We start from the raw sequence: 21,612 nt of genomic DNA, 5'->3' as shown, positions 1-21,612 counted from the left end.
TTTTTTTTTTTTTTTTTTTTCAGGGTTCATCGTATCGACCAAGTGGTCCTAAAATGTTGCAAGAGGGCTCATTCTAACGGAAATGAAAAGTTCTAGTGCCCTTTTTAAGCGACCAAAAAATTGGAGGGCACCTAGGCCCCCTCCCACGCTCATTTTTTCCCCAAAGTCAACGGATCAAAATTTTGAGATAACCATTTTGTTCCGCATAGTCGAAAGCCATAATAACTATGTCTTGGGGGATGAACTACTCCCCCACAGTCCCTGGGGGAGGGGCTGCAAGCTACAAACTTTGACCAGTGTTTACATAACTATTGGTTATTGGGAAGTGTACAGACGTTTTCAGGGGGATTTTTTTGGTTTGGGGGTGGAGTTGAGGGGAGGGAGATATATGGGAGGATCTTTCCTTGGAGGAATATGTCATGGGGGAAGAGAAATTCAATGAAAAGGGCGCGGGATTTTTTAGCATTACTATAAAAAAAACAATGAAAATATAAATATGAAAAAGTTTTTCAATTGAAAGTAAGGAGTAGCATTAAAACTTAAAACGAACAGAGATTATTACGCATATGAGGGGTTCTAAAAATACTTTAGCATAAAGAGCGAGGTATTTCGGAGGAGATAAAAACCTCGCTCTTTATGCTAAAGTGTTTTTAGTAATTTCAACTATTTATTCTACGGCCTTTCTGATTCAGGGATCATTCTTAAAGAATTGGGACAAAACCTAAGATTTAGTGTAAAGAGCGAGGTATTAACGAGGAGACAAACCCCCTCATATACATAATAAAAATATAAGAATAAAAAATTTTGTTACGTAAATTAATTCTAAAGTTACGTATATTTTTTACTAATAAAAACGATCGTTAAAAATTAAAAGTTCTAGTTGCCTTTTTAAGTAACCGAAAAATTGAAGGGCAACTAGACCTCCTTCTCCACCCCTCATTTCTCAAAGTCGTCTGATCAAAACCATGATAGAGCCATTTAGCCAAAAAAAAGAATTAATATGCAAGTTTATTTTAATAATTTGTGTGCGAAGAGCCAAAATCACACATGCATTTATTCAAAAACGTTCAGAAATTAAATAAAAAAAACTAGTTTTTTAACTGAAACTAAGGAGCGACATTAAAACTTAAAACGAACAGAAATTACTCCGTATATGAAATGGGTTGTCCCCTCCACAATCCCTCGCTCTTTACGCTAAAGTTTGACTCTTTGCCATAATTCTACTTTTTAAAACAATCAAGTGTCAAGGCAAATTTGTTTTTCTGAGTTAGCTTTTTTTTAAACGAGTTTATAGGGTCTCATTATATTCTGTCTGATTAGTATATTGACCTCCAGTGCTCAATCAAGTCCTAAATTGTCAATTCTGAGTATTCCTCTCGTTACAACCAGTTAGGTCATTTTTTCTTTATAAAATTCCCCGTTAAGCAGTGAAAAATAAGAAAAATATTCTCAAAAATGCGCCCTAAGTAGAGATACAGCGTTTTCTTATGATGATATTTTTCACTTCAGAAATGAATGTTCTTTGCCTTCTCTCAATATAGGCTGTTCTGCCGAAACATGGTCAAAATGCTGTTTTTACACGTGTATTAATTTCCATTGCTCTGGTTTAGGTTTAGGATATGGTTTAGTTTCGTTCTCTGGATTTTTTTTTGAAATATGGGGAAAAGTATGTTTTTGAAAGCTATCGGTTTCTAATGGAGTACCAGGGAATGCAAGTGGTTGAAATCTCTTGTTTTAGCGTTTTGTTCTTCTATAATCACCACTCTTCGAATCTATGAAATAATTGCACCAAAATGTCTGCAAATAGAGGATGCAGTATCAATTAACCAAAAGTGTGCCCAACTGGGAATGATGGGCGTTTCGCAGACCTAAAATTTTTCACATGTTTCGTTGCAGGCGATCACTTCTGTTTTGCAGATAGGTCTCAAGAAATGTGCTTCTATCAAAGAAGCTGTTGGGGTAATAATAAAAAAATATGGTGGTAATATCGGGGTAGTCAATGACGAAAGGGAGGGAGACAAGGGCAATAAAAAAATCTGATTAGTCTCCCAAGTTGTCTTGCAGGGACGATAGAGCTTGAGATAATTGATCCTTGAGAATCAGCCAGTCTACGTCGATCTTATCAATCTGGGTAGTTTCCAACTTTCAAATTATGTTCAGATGACACAGACGACGTTCCACTAGGACTTCGTCCTAGGAAGATGATAGTCTTCCCTGTATCTTACTACAGTCAGGAAACTCAATAAGATAGAGCATGTGAATTAGTTCTTCCCAATCCCACTCGGCAAACTTAAATATCAAACACATTTCCCAAAACCCCGTTTATAATATGTCTCGTCTCCCATGACCCATCCTCACGCCCCTATCAATAATTCCTGGAAACCGTACCCTAAATCGACGTGCTCTTCAGAAAAAGAATCGAAAAAATGTGCCGAAAAACTAAAAAAGAAAACACATTCTGAAGATGAAGATCTGCCCTCAGAATCAGCACTTCAACTAGCAAGCAAGTTTAATTATATGAATAATTTCTTCGAAAACGAGGTTTTTATTATAATTTTATGACGAAATGATTTGTAAACTGATCGTGCGAGTTGTTTCATGTCTAAATCTCTAACAGATCAAGAACAAATCTTGGGTGAGGGAGCCACTGGACCAAGGGTGACAATGTGACTGGAGGTGGACACTAAGTTGACAAGTTTATTTTAAAAAAGATTAAAAAAAGAAAAAAGAACGGAATAAGAGTGCCAGAAATATCTTGGGGGAGGGTCGCTCCCTCCGACCCCGTGGATATGTTCTTGGTCTAAATTGCTTTTAACTCTTTCATTCATCTAATTTCAACTAAATTAGCCATGTAATTAAAATAAATAGATGAATAGATTTATTCACACGAAAGCCCTATTGGGCCATTCGCTATTTAATTATTCACAAAATTAAACTTTAGGATTTATTGAGGGGAGGGGGGGGGGTATTATTAGTCAAAACTTTCCTTTCGATTTCCGGATATTTTACTAAAAATATCCCGAAATATCCTTCGATCCCCTTCTACATTCAGCCATTAGTCTTCGTCTCTTACCCAATACTATGCTCGTATCCAGATTGTTTCTTTTTATCCATTTTGAAATTTTAGCTACAAAGCTACTTTTCCATCTAATGTCAAATTGTGAATTGACCAATACCTATAACTTCCGGTGTTACCGAACGTTTATCTAGTAACACGAAGAAAAACTGATCCATCGAAATATGAGTTTCTATGTTCGTAAAATAGGGGGAAGCTAGCAGCAATCAAAAGATTTTTTGATGCCAATTTTGCAGATGAACCGGCTGAAGATATTTTTTTTTTTTTTCGTTTTAAGTTTCAACTTGGCTCTTTACGTTCATAGGAAAGTTTTTTGTTTTTGTTGTTAATTGGGTAAATAAGCTACGAATAATTGAACAAATTGACAAGTTTACTTTAAAAAAATGTAAAAAAGAAGAAAAAGAACGGAATGAGATTGAGGGTGCCAAAAACTCATGGGGGTCTAGGCCCCTCCTGGCCCCCTGGATCCACCCATAATATATGTCCCCGGAGCATAAACTTTAAAGCCCTTTCCTCTAAGCCCTGGAGGATTTTGTCAACCTTGGAGGCACTGCTATATGTTCTTTGAACTTACTTTCGATGACCATCTCAAAGTGTTCATCAGATGTGTTTAGGTAAAAGTGGAATTCGGGTGAGGGGATGTTATTTGGCGTCTATCACTTTTGACCCTTAGAAAAGTGAACCAGAACCTTTAGTTTCCAATCAAATGAGCCTACTCTAAAATATTTTCGACCACCCTTTCCCCAAAAATCTTATGTGCCCCCTTTCTCTCATGCTCTGGGGTTTTCTTTCAACCATGAAGATCTTGTTATATGATCTTTGTACTATTTTGAATATAATGGCTTATCTCAAAATTTCTATTTGATGCATTTTGGGAGAAGAGGACCGGGTGGCACTAGTTGGCCTTCGATCACTTTTAACTCTCAAAAAGGGCTTTGGAACCTCTTATTTCCAATATAACTAGTCCCCTCACCTCTTCTACAAAAACCTTATATGTTAACAATGGGCAACTAGTATAACTTATAGCCCCTGCCCCTGTGGGCTTTGGGGGTGGAAAAAGTTGTCATACTCAAAGACTTAATTCCCAAAGACCTTTCAACCCTGTTGAACGAAATGGTGATCTTAAATTTTGTTTCGGTATGTTTAGGGAAATTGTGGTCATGAGGGGAGGCTGATTGCCCTCAAATCAACTTGACTCTAAAAGAGGGGATAAGAATTTTCAATTTCCAATCAAATGAGGGCCTTTCGAAGATAATATGACAATCCCTTCTTTACGCTGTGCTTTGGTCAGAAGAAAAGATTACATTGTCCTAACATCGTTCTTTACTTAGGCAGTGGAATTGCTCAGCTATAATTTTCGCTAATATTGAATTACTAGTGGGAATTGTATTCATATATGAATACTTCATATTCCTTTTTTTATTGTTTTAACATTATTTTACAGTTTAATTGTTTTACATTTTCAACGAAAAAAAAAGAGATAGAAAAAAAATGAAAATGAACATGAACGCTTAAAGAAATATTTTTTTTTAGGTGAAAGCATTGAGAAGCATTTTAAATTAATGTTAATTTTGTTTAATTGCCCTAGAATTTTTGTCTCTTTTTTGAAATCATGAGCTTTATTTTCTCTCCTTCTCTCCAGGGTTGTCGTAAAGTGACTAGCAAAATGCTCGAAACTGTGAAGACATATTGTCCAAAGCTTCGGCACCTATGTGTGGAACCCAATTCGTTGGATACTCCGCTGATCTTGGATACTTTCTTCGCTGATTATGATTTCTAAGATTGCTGCAATATTATTACTCTGACGATGAAGATTACTTCAATATTTTTTTCTCGTGATCTTTTGTTGTCCATTAGCACAGTCTTGCAAGCTATGCTTTTGCTGTGCTATCAGTATGATATTTCATTGTTTTGATAATAAAAGTTGTTCTACTACTACTAATCTATAATCTGTATTATTTGTACTATAATCATTGTAACTTTTGCAGTGAAGATAGTTTTTAGTTTAACGGTCATTCAAGCTGAGACTGTCTTATTTGATTTTTATTCAGCAATAAGTTGTGGCTGATCGTTTTGTATAACTATCTTCTAAATTAATATATGTTGTCCATTTTATTTACATAATTAAAAAATTTAGTTCTAAATCCGAGTAAATTGTTCGAATTATCAAAACTCGCTCAAATTTCTTGAAAAACAAAATAGAATTAAGATGCCTTAAGAAGCTACGTAGGAAGCTTTTTAATGTTTAAATAAAAATTGAAACCCATTTCTTGCAATCTGGAATCAAATTGATTAATAGCAGCCTTGCAGACAAAGCTTTTCTTGTGGCTTTTGTTGCCTGAGAAAACTTTTTGCAGTGCCCCCTCCTGACTTGAATATAAAGTAAAAAAGACAAAAATTTGATCAAAGTGGGTAATCCCCCAGCCCTTCTTGTCACGAGGCTAATGTCCAGGTTGCCCGTCCTCCCCCACCCTTTGGACGGCTTTGCTTATAGATTATTCAAAATTACGAATTACTGGAATATTATCAGTGTGTATCAAATATACGACATAATTTGTCAAGTGCAAGACAACCATAAATATATAAATGACTACCAAAATAAATGCATAAATTCCTATAAATAACTGACTCAATCGCAAAATTTGCAGAAAAGAGAAGAGTACAGCTGATGATCCTCGTGCCTTCTATATAACTGGATATAACTTGCAATTTACTGAAAACAATTTCTACTTCAAACCATGTGTTTTATTTCTCATAATATCGAAAAATAAAAATACACTCCATCATAACTGACATTTCTTAAAAAACAGATGAATTTGGATCATCAGTTAACTAATATACCAATCCGTAAAGAAGGCACAGAGAAAGTAAACTCTACTCCTGTTAGTTTCTGCTCGATTAGAGTCTGAATCCATTTTTACTGTAGTTTCTCTTCGTTTCGGGTCTCATTTATCGGTTTATAATGATTTATGGTAGTATTTAGCTTGAAAAATTATTTGACTATTTCTGCTTATCTTCGGCTGAATTTAGTACTTTAATTTCCTCTGAAAAAATTTGTGTTATGGATTTTAAAGTTAACAATTTTTGGTAATGGATTATTTTTCCTTATTCAAATAATATTTTAAATCTTTTCGGTTTCTCCTGTAAGAATCTGAAATTTTATCTACTATATTTATGACTGACGAAATCTTTCAAAATTTTTTAATAATATACGCCCAATGGAAAATCCGCATAGACATAGTATATTTTGGTATAGTTTCATACCGCAACTTACCTTGAAAAAGAAAAAGAGAAATTTTTCTGTTAATAAGATGTTGTATCAATGCTATTTCGAAAACATGGATTTACGTACACTCTTTTTGGTTTAGTCTAATAGAAAGAGCAGAAGTATTAATATTAACAGCCTTGAAGGTCTCAACTGAATATCCTCAGGCGTTGTTAAGATATTTCAGACTTCTTATTGTCAACAAGCATACTTTTAGTACCTTTTGATTGGGTTTTAATGCTACAGAAGCTTTCCCTGAAATTTTTAATTATGTAACCTATTCTAGTTTTAATATATCCAACCTGGACATCTTGAGAACCTGGATGCGCTTAAACTACTTTGATTTAGTTCAATCGTAGAAGTAATAGTTGTAAAAGTAGTAGTAAAACAAGTAGTAATACCCCTTTAAGATTCAGCTTCATACCCGAAGGCATTACTGGGATTTTGCTATTATACTCCTTTTTTAACCTAAATGTGCATAGTGTGTTTTGATTTAACGCAGCCACCCCTCAAAGTGCCCGGAAAGCTTCAGCTTAATACTCTAAATGTCCTTTAGCTATTGCTTGAGGGGAGTGTTGAATAAAATATAAACGCTGTGTACTTGCGGATATTCATAAGAATTTATCAATATTGTCTCAGTAACAGCCTAAAGTATTATGTCAAAACTTTCTGAGTATGCTAAGGGGGATGTTAAACTTCTGAATGAATCATATGCATACGCTACAACTACTACTAGTAGTACTACTAAATTTTTCTAATTCTCTTATTGAAGCTAGGGATATTAAGCTGAAACTCTTAGGGGATGTTCAAGGGGACATTAAACTAAATCAAGACGTACTATGTGCAGGCTGATTATCAGAAAAGGAGTAACAGCAATATAATAGCTTTGCCTTAGGATATTAAGTTAGAAACTTTCGGTGGAAGGGAGTGGGGTCGGACAAACCAGACACTGTTTGCATGCTACCGATACTACATCTACTCATAACACTGCTACTATTATACTGCTATTGCGGCCAAGTATAAGGGTGTCAGTACGAAATTTTCAGGGAAAGTCAAGGGGAATGTTGTGATAAAATAGGAACTTACGCAGGTAATCAGTACAGCGTTTCACAAACATTCCTAGTTTATTATGTTGAAACCTTCAGTACATGTTGAGGGGAATGTTGAATTAATTAATAAAAACAGAATAACAACTGAGAAAATACAACAGATTTCAATTCACAACTCTGTTTCAGAAACCTGGATGAGGTCTATGTTACGGTCAAATTTCTTTTGCTTTCTATTTTCAACTTATATTATTTTCTGACGTAACATAGTGGTAATCAACCAATTCATACACTCAAAAATACTCATTTATAATTTGACTATATACAACAACAATAAACACAAACTCGGATAATTCCTTAATAGGTTTAAAACCTTTGGACACATCTCACCAACATCTAATTCCAACATACCTAAAAAAAATTCCTGTATCGCTTAGACGGAGTAAAAGGGGTTCCTACAAAACTGAATTCCTAGCTGAAGCACAAAATTGAAGCAAGGTCCAGGATTGCTATTCGTAATCTGACTATTAGCCTTACTGTAAAAGAATAAACCAAACTCTGGCACCACTTGAAATTTTGGCTAGGTGTCTAACTGAAACACGAGACACGATTTATGAGCTATGAGCTTATGAGCTCAAATGGCACTTGTGACGAGGCCAGAAGAGCCAAGAGCTCATATGGCATGAGCTCCTTCAAAATTCTATGAGTCAATAGATTGATTTTAAAGGAAAATCAGAGGCTTAATGCTGGTCAGGATTTAAAATGAAAGCTCTGAGTCACGATGTCCTTCTAAATATCAAAATTCATTAAGATCTGATAACCCACTTGTAAGTTATTAATATCTCATTTCTTCTAAATTTTTTTCTCCCCTAGCCCCCCAGATGGTCGAATCAAGGTAAACGACTTTATCAAGTCAATTTGTGTAGCTCCTTGACACGCCTACCAATTTTCATCGTCCTAGTACGTCCAGAAGCACCAATCTCGCAAAATTACTGAGCCCCACCCCCTAACTCTCCCAAAGAGAGCGAATCCAGTACGGTTATGTCAATCACGTATCTACGACATTTGCTTATTCTAGCCACCAAGCCTTATTTCGATTCCTCCACTCTAAGCCTTTTCCAAGGTTTTTGATTTCCCCATCCAACTCCCCCCAATGTCAAAAGATCTGTTCGGGATTTAAAATAAGAGCTCTTAGGCATAAGTTCCTTCTAAATATCAAATTTCATCAAAATCCGGTCACCAGTTCTTAAGTTAAAAATACCTCAATTTTTCAAATTTTTCCGAATTAACACCTCCCAGCTTCTCCAAAGAGAACGGATTCGTTCTAATCATGTCAATCACGTATGTAGAGCTTTTGATTATTTTTTCAATCAGGTTTCATCCCGATTTCTCCACTTTAAGCGTTTTCCAAGATTTTTGTTTTCCCCCTCCAACCCCCTATGTCGCGGATCCCATTCGAGTCATAAATGGACGATCTGCAACATAAGATCCTTCTATATATCAAGTTTCATCAAGATCCGATCACCTATTCGTAAGAGAAAGATACCCAAATTTTCACATTTTTCAAGAATTCTGGTTTCCCCCTCCAACTCTCCCCAATTTCATAGAATCTGTTTACAATAAGAAATTTACAATAAGAGCTCTAAAGCACAAGATCCTTATAAATGTCAAATTTCATTAAGATCTGATCACCCATTCCTAAGTTACAAATATCTCCTTTTTTCTAGTTATTACGAATTATCCCCCCCCCCAAACTCCAACAAAGAGAGTGGATCTGGTCTCGTTATGTCAGTCACTTATCTTGGACTTGTTTTTATTCTTTCCACCCAGTTTTATCCTGATCTCTCCGCTTTAAGCATTTTCTGAGATTTCCACCACCCCTCAAACTGCCCCCCCCCCCCAATGCAACTGGATCCGGTCGGGATTTAAAATAACAGATTTGAGTTACGAGGTCCTTCTAAATACGAAGTTCCATTAAGCTCTGATCACTCCTTCGTAAGTTAAAAATACGTCATTTTTTCTAACTTTTCAGAATTAACCCTCCCCTCCCAATTCCCCCAAATAAGGCGTATCAGTTCCGATTATGCCGATCATGTATCTAGGACTTCTGCTTATTTTTCCCACCAAGATTCATCCCGATACCTTCACTCTAAGCGTTTTCCAAGATTTTAGGTTCCCCTCCCCCAAACTACCCCCAACTTCAGGAGATCCGGTCAAAATTTCAAACAAGAGCTTTGAGACACGATATCTTTCTAAATATCAAATTTAATTGAGATTCGATCACCTGTTCGTAAGTTAAAAATACCTATTTTTTCTAATTTTTTTGAATTAACCCTCCCCCCTGTCCAACTACCCCAAAGAGAGCGGATCCTTTCCGGTTATGTCAATCACGTATCTAGGACTTGTGCTTATTTTTCCCACCTAGTTTCAGCCCGATCCTTCCACTCTAAGTGTTTTCCAAGATTTTAAGCCCCCCCCCCCCCAACTTCCCCCAATGTCACCAGATCCAGTTGGAATTTGAAATAAAAGCTCTGAGACACGAGATCCTTACAAAAATCAATTTTTTTAGATCTGATCACCCGTTTGTAAGTTAAAAATACCCCATTTTTTCTAATTTTTCCGATTTAACCCTCCCCCTACTTCCCCTCCAGATGGTCGAATCAGCGAAACAATATTTTAAATTTCATCGTCCTAGCCTGCCTGAAATTACCTAAAGTAGCAAAACCGGGACAGACCGACAGAATTTGCGATCGCTACATGTCACTTGGTAGATACCAAGTGCCATAAAAAGGGAATTTAAAATTTACTTTAATTTAAGTCCTAAAATCTAATTTAGAACATTTTTGTGCACTAATATATGGTGCAAGAAGCCTCAAAGGGATTTTATGTATACATCTTGCTCTATGTCAAGATTTCCTGGTCTTGGAACCTACATTCCAATTCTTTGACTACCCCACACCTATATTGCAGTTCTTTGATATCTCTTCCTTTCATTACAATAATCTGAAAAAACAGTATGTCCACTTTACCGTTGTCTTTGCTTCAATGGCAACGCAACAAAAACTAAAGGTGAAGGTAAAGTATACAATAATGGACTTTATAGCTCCTACTTGCAGTGCTGATCTCCGTTGCATGGCCCTTGAGGTAGAAAGCGCAAAGGGAGGGGGCCTGGGGGAAGCCACCCTTCACTTTCACACAAACTTCCTCTTTATCTTCCCCAAATTTCTCCAGGTACCCATTTAAAGCTGGTTCGACTCTTGCTAAGCATTTAGAATCACGCCACTGGGCCCCATTCCAAAGTAAACAGCCAGCAACACCAGGATTTCAACCCCTGCCCTCACACAAAATACATTATACGTCTAGCACAATCATTTTGACCCAACTTTGGCAGAAAATTAGGAAAAAGCTAATTGACTTGGACTTCTGAAAAGCTATATGAAAATCGTCCTAGTCTTAGGGGTCACATTGCCACATCATGCAACACTTGCCTCTTAACATTAAGTTAAGTAGTCAACACAAAATGAAGGGATGTTATCCTCTATTGCATTATTGAACGCAAGTTTTAGGAACGCTGAGAATTTCATTCTTTTTGAAATTTCATTTCTTTGTGGAAGGGATTCGGAAAACTCACAAATTCGCAGGTTTTAGGGCCAAATTTACCTTAGCGGTTCTTCTTATCAATATCAAGATAAGATATCCCTTCAAGTATCTCTTCAATCTGAGGAATATATTTAAACCATGCAAGCGATTAGGCTGTAAAATGGATTTTTAATCCCCAATTATTTAAAGTATTTTTATAGTGAAGTGAAATACTATGTAGTGAAATGATTTATTTACAGCATACTATTAGGCGACTTTTATGTAAATTGGTTTATTTTGATAAGATCCTATTTAGTTAATATTTTTCTAAATTTTGTTTTTGCTCTTTCCCAGTTGGCTGTAATAATTCGAAGTGAGACCTATGCCGGTTTTGTAACTTTTCAGGACGGTTGATCAAAATCAAAAGTTTGTGTGTATCAAGCCATGGGTAATAGTAAAAAAAGCAAAGACAGATACTCCGATTGAGAGAGAGGCAAATCCAGCATTAACCCTCCTATTAGGACTGTATAAAGATGATGTCAGATCGTTTTTTAATAGATAAGTCTATCTATAATCCGTCCCTGCGTCATTTCTAGGGCAGAAGAGATAGTCATAGAACTAAGTAGATAAACTAAACTAAGTAGATCTACTAAAGTAGATAGTCATAGAACTAAGATAGCCATAAAAGTGGGACATGTGCAAAAAACTGAAGAATTTTGTCGGCTGTGGTGGTTCTGATGGCTGAAGTGAATAACAATACCTGATAAAAAAAAAGAAACACACACCACTTAAAAATTTATGTCTCGTTTTATCTTAGTGAAGGTACAAGATAATACAATTTTGAGTCCACTTTTCGATTGCTCGTGCTTAGTTTAGCCATGACACATAAATAACTGATTTCCAACCAAAATGGCCTATGTCGTAGTTTTAATTATCACAGCTGCAGTGGGTTTCCGGAACTATATGATACAGGGTTTCGCCGGAAATGATATTTTTTCCTGTGAGTCCTCCTCTAAAAATACAAACGAAACAGCCTGAGGCTGAAGAAAACGATCTAATCTCGGCTGCTCTCAATGGATCAGCTACCTTAATCGGTTATTTGAATATGGTCAATGTGTTTTCTCAAAGCAACTCTAAATTTCCTCAAGAGTCATCACCGCAAATCAAAGAAAGGAGTCTGATTGATCTGATAACTTCAGGGCAGTGCGGATGCAGATTAAGACAAAAGTAATAATTTTGGCATTTAAGACCCACCTTTAAAATGATATTAAAAGAACTGGCTTTGTAGGGGTTCTTTTTTTTTAAAGCATTGTAAATGCAAAAGTTAAACTTTGGCGTAAAAAATAAAGGTGGATTAGAATGAGTGTGATAGAGAAAATGAATAGAAGTGAAATATATAAGATTTTTTATGAAGTAAAAAACTACATTAGAACATAAAATAACTAATCCATCTACATAATAAGAAGGTTTATACTTCTAAACATTTCACTGTCTGCACTCTACAGTTGATTGGAAATGAAAAGGGCTAGTGCCCAATTTGATATTCAAAAGGGATTGGAGGGTAAGCAGCCCCCCACACCCATCATTTTCATAAAAATATACACTCCAAATTTTGAGATAGACATTTTGTTCAAGATAGTTAAACAATCTGAAAATTATGTCTTTGAGAATTACACCCCCTAGATCCCTCAGGGAAAGAGTTGTAAGCTATGCTCTAGGGGTATATAAGTTGTCTTATAAAATTTTTTAGTGGTCTTATAAAATTTGAAAGGGTTTTGTTGCATTGGAACTTGAAAGTTCTAGAGCCCTTTTTAATAGTCATTACTGATTTGAGGGCAACCAGCCCCCCAAGCATATCACTTTTCCAAACCCTTCTAATAAAAAATTTGACATGGTCATTTTCTTCAACAAAGTTTAAACGTCTTGTAACTATGTCTTTGAGGATGACAGTCTTGCCCGAAGCTCTCAGGGAAAATATGTAAGTTATGCGCTTGGGGTATGTAAGGGCCTTATGGAAAGGGAGGTCGTATAAACTTCTGAAAGGGCTCTTGGATTAGAAATTAGAAGTTCTGGTGACTTTTCAAAGATTCAAAATGATGGAGGGTGATTACCCACCCTCCCTTAGACACCCTTTTTCCCAAATGCGTCTGATCACAACTGTGAAATTGCCATTTTGTTTAAAATAGTCCAAAGGACATATAACAATAACTCCAGGGTTGACGCAACCCACCTGATCCCTGGGGCGAAGGTTTTATGTTATATCCTTTGTGCAAATACGGCTTTTATGAAATGGCTGATCATATAAACTTCAGATGGAGAATTTTATTTGAAATCGCCAGTTCTAGTAGCCTTTTTAAGAGTCAAAAACGATTCGAGGGCAATAAGTCCCTTCCCCTCTGCATCCATCATTTCCCAAAAATAACATCTTATCAAAAGTTTGAGATATATGTTTTTCAGAATTTAGTTTCAGTTAGGGACAACATTAGGGACAACTAGACCTACGTTGCCTGGGCAACGTGAAGTGTTGCGGCAACCTTTGTCCGGCTTCGCCGATTAAAGTGTTGCGAGAGCAACACTTTGGTTTTGTTTCTTCGCTATCGGTTAAATGCTGAAGTTGTCAAAACTATCAAAGCATTCAAAACGGCATATTCAAAGCAGAACACAATCAGTAATCACATGATCAAATTCTTCACAACAGCAAAAGAATATCGGAAGAAGGGACTAAATTGAGTTTGCAGCCAGTTGAACTTTATTCTTTTCAATCGTAGACATCGTGACGGATGGAAACTTGGAACATTATCTTATATAATCTAGTTGGTATTATAAGGCTATCAGTAACTTTTCAGGATCAAAAGACCATAGATGTGTACCAATTTGCACAAATTTGTAGCCCTTCATGAGCCTCCTCTAGCAACCGATTCTTACTTACAAGTCCCTCTCCCGTGATATACATCAAGTTTACCGGAAACAAATAATGGGTACACCAACTAACAAAAGTTGCAAACCCCTCGTTGCTGAAGATCAATGTAGCGTAACAGCTGATTATTACTTACAACTCCCCTATATGTCTTGCAATCATGAACCAAGTTGTTCTTACCATCAATTACACCAGAAACAGATAATAGGTACACCAATCAGCAAAAGTTGCAAACCCCTCATTGCCAAAGATGATTATAAGCTAATAGTCGACTGTTGCTTCAAAGTCCTCTACATATCTCACAATTGGTATTGGCCTATTTTTGGTTTAAGTGTGTACCTTACCACTGAAGTTGTCAACCCCTAGAAACTTTTAAACTGATGTATCTCATGAATTAATTTTTGTACCAAAAAATGGATGACATATACTTTGATCAGCTCATCAAGGTCTATCGATTGTGATTGAAAAAAAAAATTCTATCTGTCTTAGTTCAAAAGTTGACTTTTTTGCCGGAGGCCAACTTTCTAACACCACCACTTAGAAAGGAGCAAAGGATAAGCTCTAATTTCTTTAGCAATGAGAGAACTTTTAAAGTTTAAGAGGTATATCTGATACCATTTCTCTATTGCAATCCCAAGTAGAAAAAAAAGAATGGTAAAGTCAGCTGAAATCACGAACAGAATTTTTGTTTCTGTAAATTTTCGATTTATCACTCAAAGAAGATATATTGGCTGTGGGGCCCGGGAACTACCGCATATATTTAACACTTATAGATTTTAGTCCATCTTCAATTTGAAACTGGTGCCTGCCTGCTTGCCTGCTAGAACGGAGCTTTCCACTCGAAAGCAGAAACATGGTTTGATGAAACGAAAGCTTGGCTGCACAACTTCAGATACTCCTCTCTGACATAGGCTATATAACTCCACTTCACTTCGCACACCATAGGCTCTGGCTCGAGGACAAGCAAAAACCATCCTTTTTGGCCCCAGGCAAGAGTTCTACGGAGCTTTCCAAAATGTAATGTCATATTCATCAATCCGGCCTGAGGTCCACACTTTCCGTAAAAACCGCACAGGTTAGACCCTTACCAGTTTCCAGGAATAAGCTGAGATCGGCGGCATAGGGAAAAAAAAAAAAAAAACCGGGGCAAAACCAAAGTGTTGCTCTCGCAACACAATTACTTTCCTAAATAGAGATTTTGGACAAAATGGTTCTAACATTTTACTTCCTTTTTTGAACTGACTCTGGCTTCAGGAATTATGGAGTGTTTTGTTTTTTACTATGTGACCTGATCACTTCTTATTAGGTTGCTAGTAACCGCTGTGACCCATATATCTAATTGAGACTCCAATGATTCTCCACATTCCCTTAATTGTAATTGAAACACCTATTATATGCAGATGACGTCTTATTCTTTAAATTATTGGATTTATGTGCTGAAATATCAAACAGTGTATGTTAATGAACTGTAAGAATGAAGCTACAAGGCTCAATAGTAAACGAAACTCTAGAAACAAAATTTTAATATCAATCAATATGTCATCGACTTATTAGGTTGATTTCAAATATATAAGACTTTTAGACTTAGTTTAATCCATAAAAGGCTAAGAATCTGAAAAAATTTGCCTGATTTTGAAAGAAGGAGGAAGCACCCACTAATAGTCAAAGAATTATAATTAAAATCAAACCATTAGATTATGCGTATCAGGCAACCTTACAGTAGAGGTTTCAAGCCCCAACAAGTTTTTAAGTTTTGATCTATAAATTCTTACTAAATTGTTTGAAGATCTAATGTCCTTGCGTGTTTCACTTTCAATCGAAATAACTGCTAAACTATTTAATTGGTTCATTGTTGATATTCGATAGTTTTTATTTGTTTTAGCTGGGAAAACAAATATTTTATATCTTCAAAAATTTGTTTTCTTTATTCTGATGGCAGCACGGGATCTTTACAAATGCGGAGCTCGATCGTGTCCAATCATTCCAATCGCTTTTTAGCCGACCCTGATTTTTTAAATCCTGAAGTTTGTGTAGTTTCATAAATAGGTGAGAACACTAAGTTTCTTAATTATAAAGTTACAGCTGAGCAATAAATCGTGAGCACACTGAATAAGGTAAAAGATCGGAGAACAAAATCCTGAACGGATGATTTTTACCTTATTTTACATTAATATCTTCATTTAAGCATTCAGTATCTTAGAAATATCTCTCAGGGTTGCTACCCCCTAGTGCTCTATTACTATTTCTAGTAATTTTTTATGTTATCTAGTGATTTTCTTCAAGCTAGTTATTTATAATGACTTTTGTCCTAAAACTGGTGATGTCATCAAAATTCAGAAATTTTTCTTAGTATAGCTCCTAGATTCATGATTCAATCAATAAATCATTCAAGAAGATAACTATTTAAAAAAAATGCAAAATTGTGATTCACAACTGTTCTTAGTATGTTCCAGATTTGCATTTACGCAAAAATACTGCCTTTGAAGACGTGAAGATGAACGCTCAGTCAAAGAAACGTGGTACTTTCATTAAAAGCCCTCAAAAAATATAATTTGAAGAGAAAAAGTTATTCAAATGTGCACTTATAAGCCGGAGGTGCATAGTCTTGGCTCAAAGAAACGAGAGATTTTCATTAAAAGCTCTCAGAAATAAGAATTATTAGAGCTTAAATTTACCTTTAGCGAGATTCTGTGAAATTTTAAGAGAAAACATTATTCAAATGTGCACTTGTCAACCGGGTGTACTTAGTCATGACTCAAAGGAAAGTGGCATTTTTATTAGAGCCCTCAAAAATATCATAATTTGGCTTTTATTTACCTCTAATCAGAACCCTCCCCTCTGGAATTGGTGGCTAGGACCCCACCTTTCTTTAATTCATGGTTCTTTTGCTTATATTTTATAAGATGATAGGTATTTTTTCTCGTTCTGTTTTTTTCTATTTTTGACTTTTAACAGCTTTTCATGTGTTTTAATAATGCTTTGTAAATTTTTTATTAATAAAAATTATATGCCCAAAGGTTTTTATCCTTTAGAATTATTAATCCTGGACAAAACTTCGATGGGTAATCGGTTACGCAATTTAAGAATCTTGTAACCCCTCTTGCCTTTATTTTACCCTTAATAGCACTAATGCAGATACATACGAAATGTAACCAAATTTCAGTAATCGATTTTCCTCTCTGCATCTCAATTCTTACAGTCAGAGGTGACATGTAATCAGTAGCTTATTCGATCCAGTAAGCGGGACATGGGATTTCTCTGCATTTGGATCTGGTTATTTCGTAGAATCTATTTCCTGAATCTTGATATTTGAAAAGGCTTCACGGTCCAGTTCCATTGGATTAAAATGCCCTTTTGAATCCTAACGGGAGCGGAAATCTTTAGAATATAAAAGTTCCCTGAGAAAAAACATTGAAAGAAAAAGAAATATCTTAAAGTGTTATTTAAAATCCCATGTTTGCACCGTCGTAAAGCAACACCCACGTGTAAGTCCTCCTCAGTTACAAGCGGATATCTCCACTAGAGCCTGAAAACACAAGTCACGCGTTAATGTATTATCCTTAACATATGTAAGCACTTCCTTATTACCTCAGAACTAAATAAATCTTGAACAAAAACCCTTTCAAAAAAATTGTCTTTGTAAACGTCTTGGGGTGTCTTGAACCGTCTAGACAAACTGTCATGAAGAAAAATGTCATAGAATACGTCCTGGGATGTCTTGAAACGTCATGAAAAACGTCTTAAAAATGTCTTAGAAAACGTTTTGGAACGTTCTAAAACGTCTTGAAAATGTCTCGGGATGTCTTGAAACGTCTTGGACAGCGACTTGAAGAAAGGCGTTTAAAAAAAAATTTGATTCGTCTTGCAACATCTTGAAAAACGTCTTGGAGAAATAATGTCTTAAAAAATGTTTTAAAGTGTCTCTTTTAGAGAAAAAAAATATTGAAAAATGTCTTGGAATGTCTTGAAACGTCTTGAAAAAATGTCTTGTAGACAAATTTCTTAATAAAATTCACCCGATTGATAGTGGACTCTAATACGCCCTTTTACGTAACATTTGCATAGCTAAATATTCCTTTTAACATAACAGAAGCCTACATCTGCTATGAAGCACTCCCGATGACATAACAGACACTTGCTTGTCTTTCCCTATGACGTAACATGCACCTGTGTCTTGAGGGGATTGCTGTTTATCTTAAATCATCAATGGAAGAAAGGAGTAGCGGCTATGTGTGTTGTCAAAACCATCTTGGGGATGCTACTACCCCCTAATCCTAGCCTTTTCAGTTGATACTTGACACCAAAAGTGTAATTTAAACCAAATGGCATTTACAGATCGTATTGATAAAAAAGCACGTGGATATGAGAAGAACATTTCAAATAAGCCATTAAAAATCTCGCTACAAAGTTGTGGTAGCCCATCATCCCCTACTTATATACTTGATGCATAGTGTCAGAAGTGATATTTTTAGCATAATTTGGCATTTGTAGATAATGGAATTCATGAAAAGCTTGTATATATAAACAATAGCTAGTAAATGAGCTATTAAATACCTCTCTATGATGTCGTAACACCCCGTTTGCACCTCTACATGAGAAATGGCTCGAAATGTGCCAATTTTAGTGTTTTGTGGCACTTGCGGATTGTATAATTTATAAAATGCACGTTAGTATGAGAAATAACTCTTAAATAAGCCATCAATCACCTCTTTATGATATTTTGGAAACCCTCTAGACCTGGTAAAAAAAAGACACTTTTGCTCTACTGATTCAAAAAAGTTATTTTTCTTGTTGTTAAAGGCGGAGGACTGTTATTCCCTCATACATAGTTTTTGACCATATAATGGTATACTTATTAAATTTATATAATACCATTTTTGGGGTTTTTGGGACCTGTTCTTGAAATCAGTTTAAATGTCCTTTTTGCAACAAACTTTTACTTTAAAGATGAACTGAGGTAATAGTTACCATTGCGGAATCAGCGTCCTATGGCAATTTTTATTTATAGATAGTTTTTTTAACACATATTTAGCCTGTAGTTACCGTGGGGGGCTAAGATTACAGACAAAAGGCGTTTTGTAAATTTAAATTATTATTTTTGCTTAGGTATTTTGACAGTAGACCATAGCAACAGTGGGGAAAACGGGATTTGGCCGCAAAAATTAAAATTTTTGAAAAGTAAAAAATAAAGAAAAAATCTAAGAAAAATGCAGGTGTCAGGTAACAGACCTAATATGAGTTAAGAAGTAAATAAAAGATATTATTTTAACTTTCTTGGTACTTGTAACTATGGATGGGAGGGGGAGATGACAAGCCAGTAAAATGATACAGCTTCACACATATAGTCTCAATTAAAGTAGATTTTAAAAATAGATTTAATCGACGCTACACACCCCACCAACAGTATTGAAGAATTAGCGCAAGATGTGCAGACGGCAAGGTTATGAAAAAGAATTGGCCAGAATTGGCCCAAACGTAACAGGTTACCTAGAGAAATCTGGGGTCAGTAAGCAGGAAGGGCATGCAAAAACATAGGATGACTGGCCCCTAGCTTCCTATTGCACATCCTGGCTAAAGGATCACCTGGTCCTTTACTGGGCTTCTGACTTAGCCATAGAAGCTTTCTTTTAAACGCATTAAATATAAGTACAAAGGAAGAAATGCCAGTAAGGTGGTCCTTCCTTTTCAATGAATTGTTGATGTACAGACAAGAGTGTAGGTCATAAGAGGTGGCTGGTGATTGTTTTGCAAGGTTTAAAAATTTAGGGCAATTGCTCAGGTTCTGACTCCTTGTGAAGCTTAGCCTATGCAAGACAGGCCTAGAACACCAAAAACCTTTTAGATACTAAGGAATATGCATAAGATTACTTACAGGTCACTGAAGAGCTAAGATTATTTCCATTATTTACAATTTCCTTGTCTTTTCTCTGGACTTAACCAGTTCCAGTTCCAAAAATTGTAGGGAGGTATATGGACTAACAACAAGTCCTTTCACCTCTTTGACTTCTTCTCCAGAAAAACTAGTTACTGGAAGCGCTATTCATGATTTCACATATTTATCCATTTAAAAAAATATGTAGCACTGACGTCACAATCCTCAATAATCTTTTTATTTGGGGGTTATAAAGTGCCAGCCCTCGGACAAGTAATCCTGAGCGTTCGAGGAGATAATCCGATTAACCTCTGACGTCATATGCGTCTCAAAAAACGCTTGGATTAATCAGATTAGTAATCGGAAAAGTAAACAAACACGGGGACGTTACTTGTCCGATTACTTATCCGACTAATCCAAGCGTTTTAATCTTTTTTTTTTAGCATTAATGCGTTTTTTTGGGTAAGCCGCCGAAAAAACGCAAAGTAATTTCGAGTCAACCAAGGGATAATACGGCTAGCCCCTGACGTCATATCCATCTCATAAAACGCTTGGATTAGTCGGATAAGTAATCGGACAAGTAAAAGGACGAGTTAGAGTTGCGTTTGATTCGCTTTTCAAGTTGACTGAAGCCAGCATTCCGACGTTTTATTTGCGATTCCGACTTAACTTTTAGCTTTCGATTTGTAAAAGTTGACTGAAAGTTAATAAAAAGTTGACTTTTAACAACTTTTACATTTTGTACGTTTGTCTCAAATCAACTCGGAAAGAAGGCAGAAGTTTCAATTATAGCTAATCATGGAGTATGTCTTCAGATGGATCCAAGATGAAGGCACCATTTTTGTGTACCAGTGTGGTGAGCTATTGAGCTTGATTTTATGTTGTTGGGTATGTTGCACTAAAATAGACTTAAAAACTATGTTATTAGCCTAGTTAAAACTGGCTTTTTCTTGTGTAGGTGGGTGGTTTTTTTTTTTTCTTTTACTGGGTGGGTGGGATAGGTAGATAATAAAATGGTTAAGAAAAATCTTATAAAGTTATTGCTATATTAGTTAAAGTTACTACTAGGCTACTTGAGCAATTATTTCAGAGCTGGTTATCCTAATACAATTTGTGTGGCCAGAAGTTTAATTGTTAGATTGCAGATTGTGATTGTCATATGTCTTCTTTTAGTCATTCCATTCAAGATGTTTTGAATATTTTTTTATTGTGATAGATTGTCTTAATGCTCTGAAAAGGGAAAATATTTCAAGTGCATAAGATAGGAAAATTTCAGTGGGCTAATCAATTTAAAGTCCTAAATTAGCAAGGGAAGTGTTTACTTCACTATAATATAACTTGTATACAGTGATTTTTTTAAAATTCACTGTATAATTGGAGTTCTTTGAACTCTAATTATATAACCCTGTTTTTGGCCCCCTTTAGCCTGTATCCAGTTCCTGATTGCCCATTTAGCCTAAATTTAATTTTTTCTGTTACTCATTTCTTGTCAATATTACTAAGGGTTCATAGTTAAGCTCTTGAGAAGTCATTGTTAAACAATATGTGCTTATGTAGCCTATATATAACTTGTTGCTGCTTATTCTTCTCTGGGTATACAATGCTTATGTGGTAAAAGCCAAGAGAAGGACCGGAAGGCCTATAGAAGAAAACCTGTTAAAAAAAGTGACTCTTTATTATTTACATAATAATTATAGCTAACATGTTCGATATGCAACCCTGCTCTACTTTAGCACCAACCCTCCTAATATGGAAATCTAAAGCTGAAATTACATATTTCCTATTGATTCTGCAAATCTATCCCTCAACCCTGGTACCTGAGAATTGAAGCAACTGTGGCAAAAGAAAAACAAGTAG

The 21,612-nt window shown here is 35.7% G+C and overlaps 1 protein-coding gene across 3 annotated transcripts in view; it reads left to right on the top strand.

Annotated features, from left to right (window-relative positions):
* Window positions 1–5,011, top strand: part of LOC136037944 (F-box and leucine-rich repeat protein 13-like) — a 60,923-nt gene extending 55,912 nt beyond the window's left edge. For all 3 annotated transcript variants that reach the window (XM_065720819.1, XM_065720822.1, XM_065720821.1), the window contains one exon: window positions 4,719–5,011. In XM_065720819.1, coding sequence (XP_065576891.1) covers window positions 4,719–4,856 — 138 coding nt within the window. In that variant the 3' untranslated portion in view covers window positions 4,857–5,011. The remainder of the gene's footprint in view (window positions 1–4,718) is intronic.
* Window positions 5,012–21,612: the final 16,601 nt, after the last annotated feature.

Source organism: Artemia franciscana, chromosome 17 (assembly GCF_032884065.1).
Source record: "Artemia franciscana chromosome 17, ASM3288406v1, whole genome shotgun sequence".
In the NCBI taxonomy this organism is placed as follows: Eukaryota; Metazoa; Arthropoda; class Branchiopoda; order Anostraca; family Artemiidae; genus Artemia; species Artemia franciscana.
The sequence above is the reverse complement of the archived record's forward strand: the minus strand, read 5'-3'. Positions and strand labels throughout refer to the sequence as shown.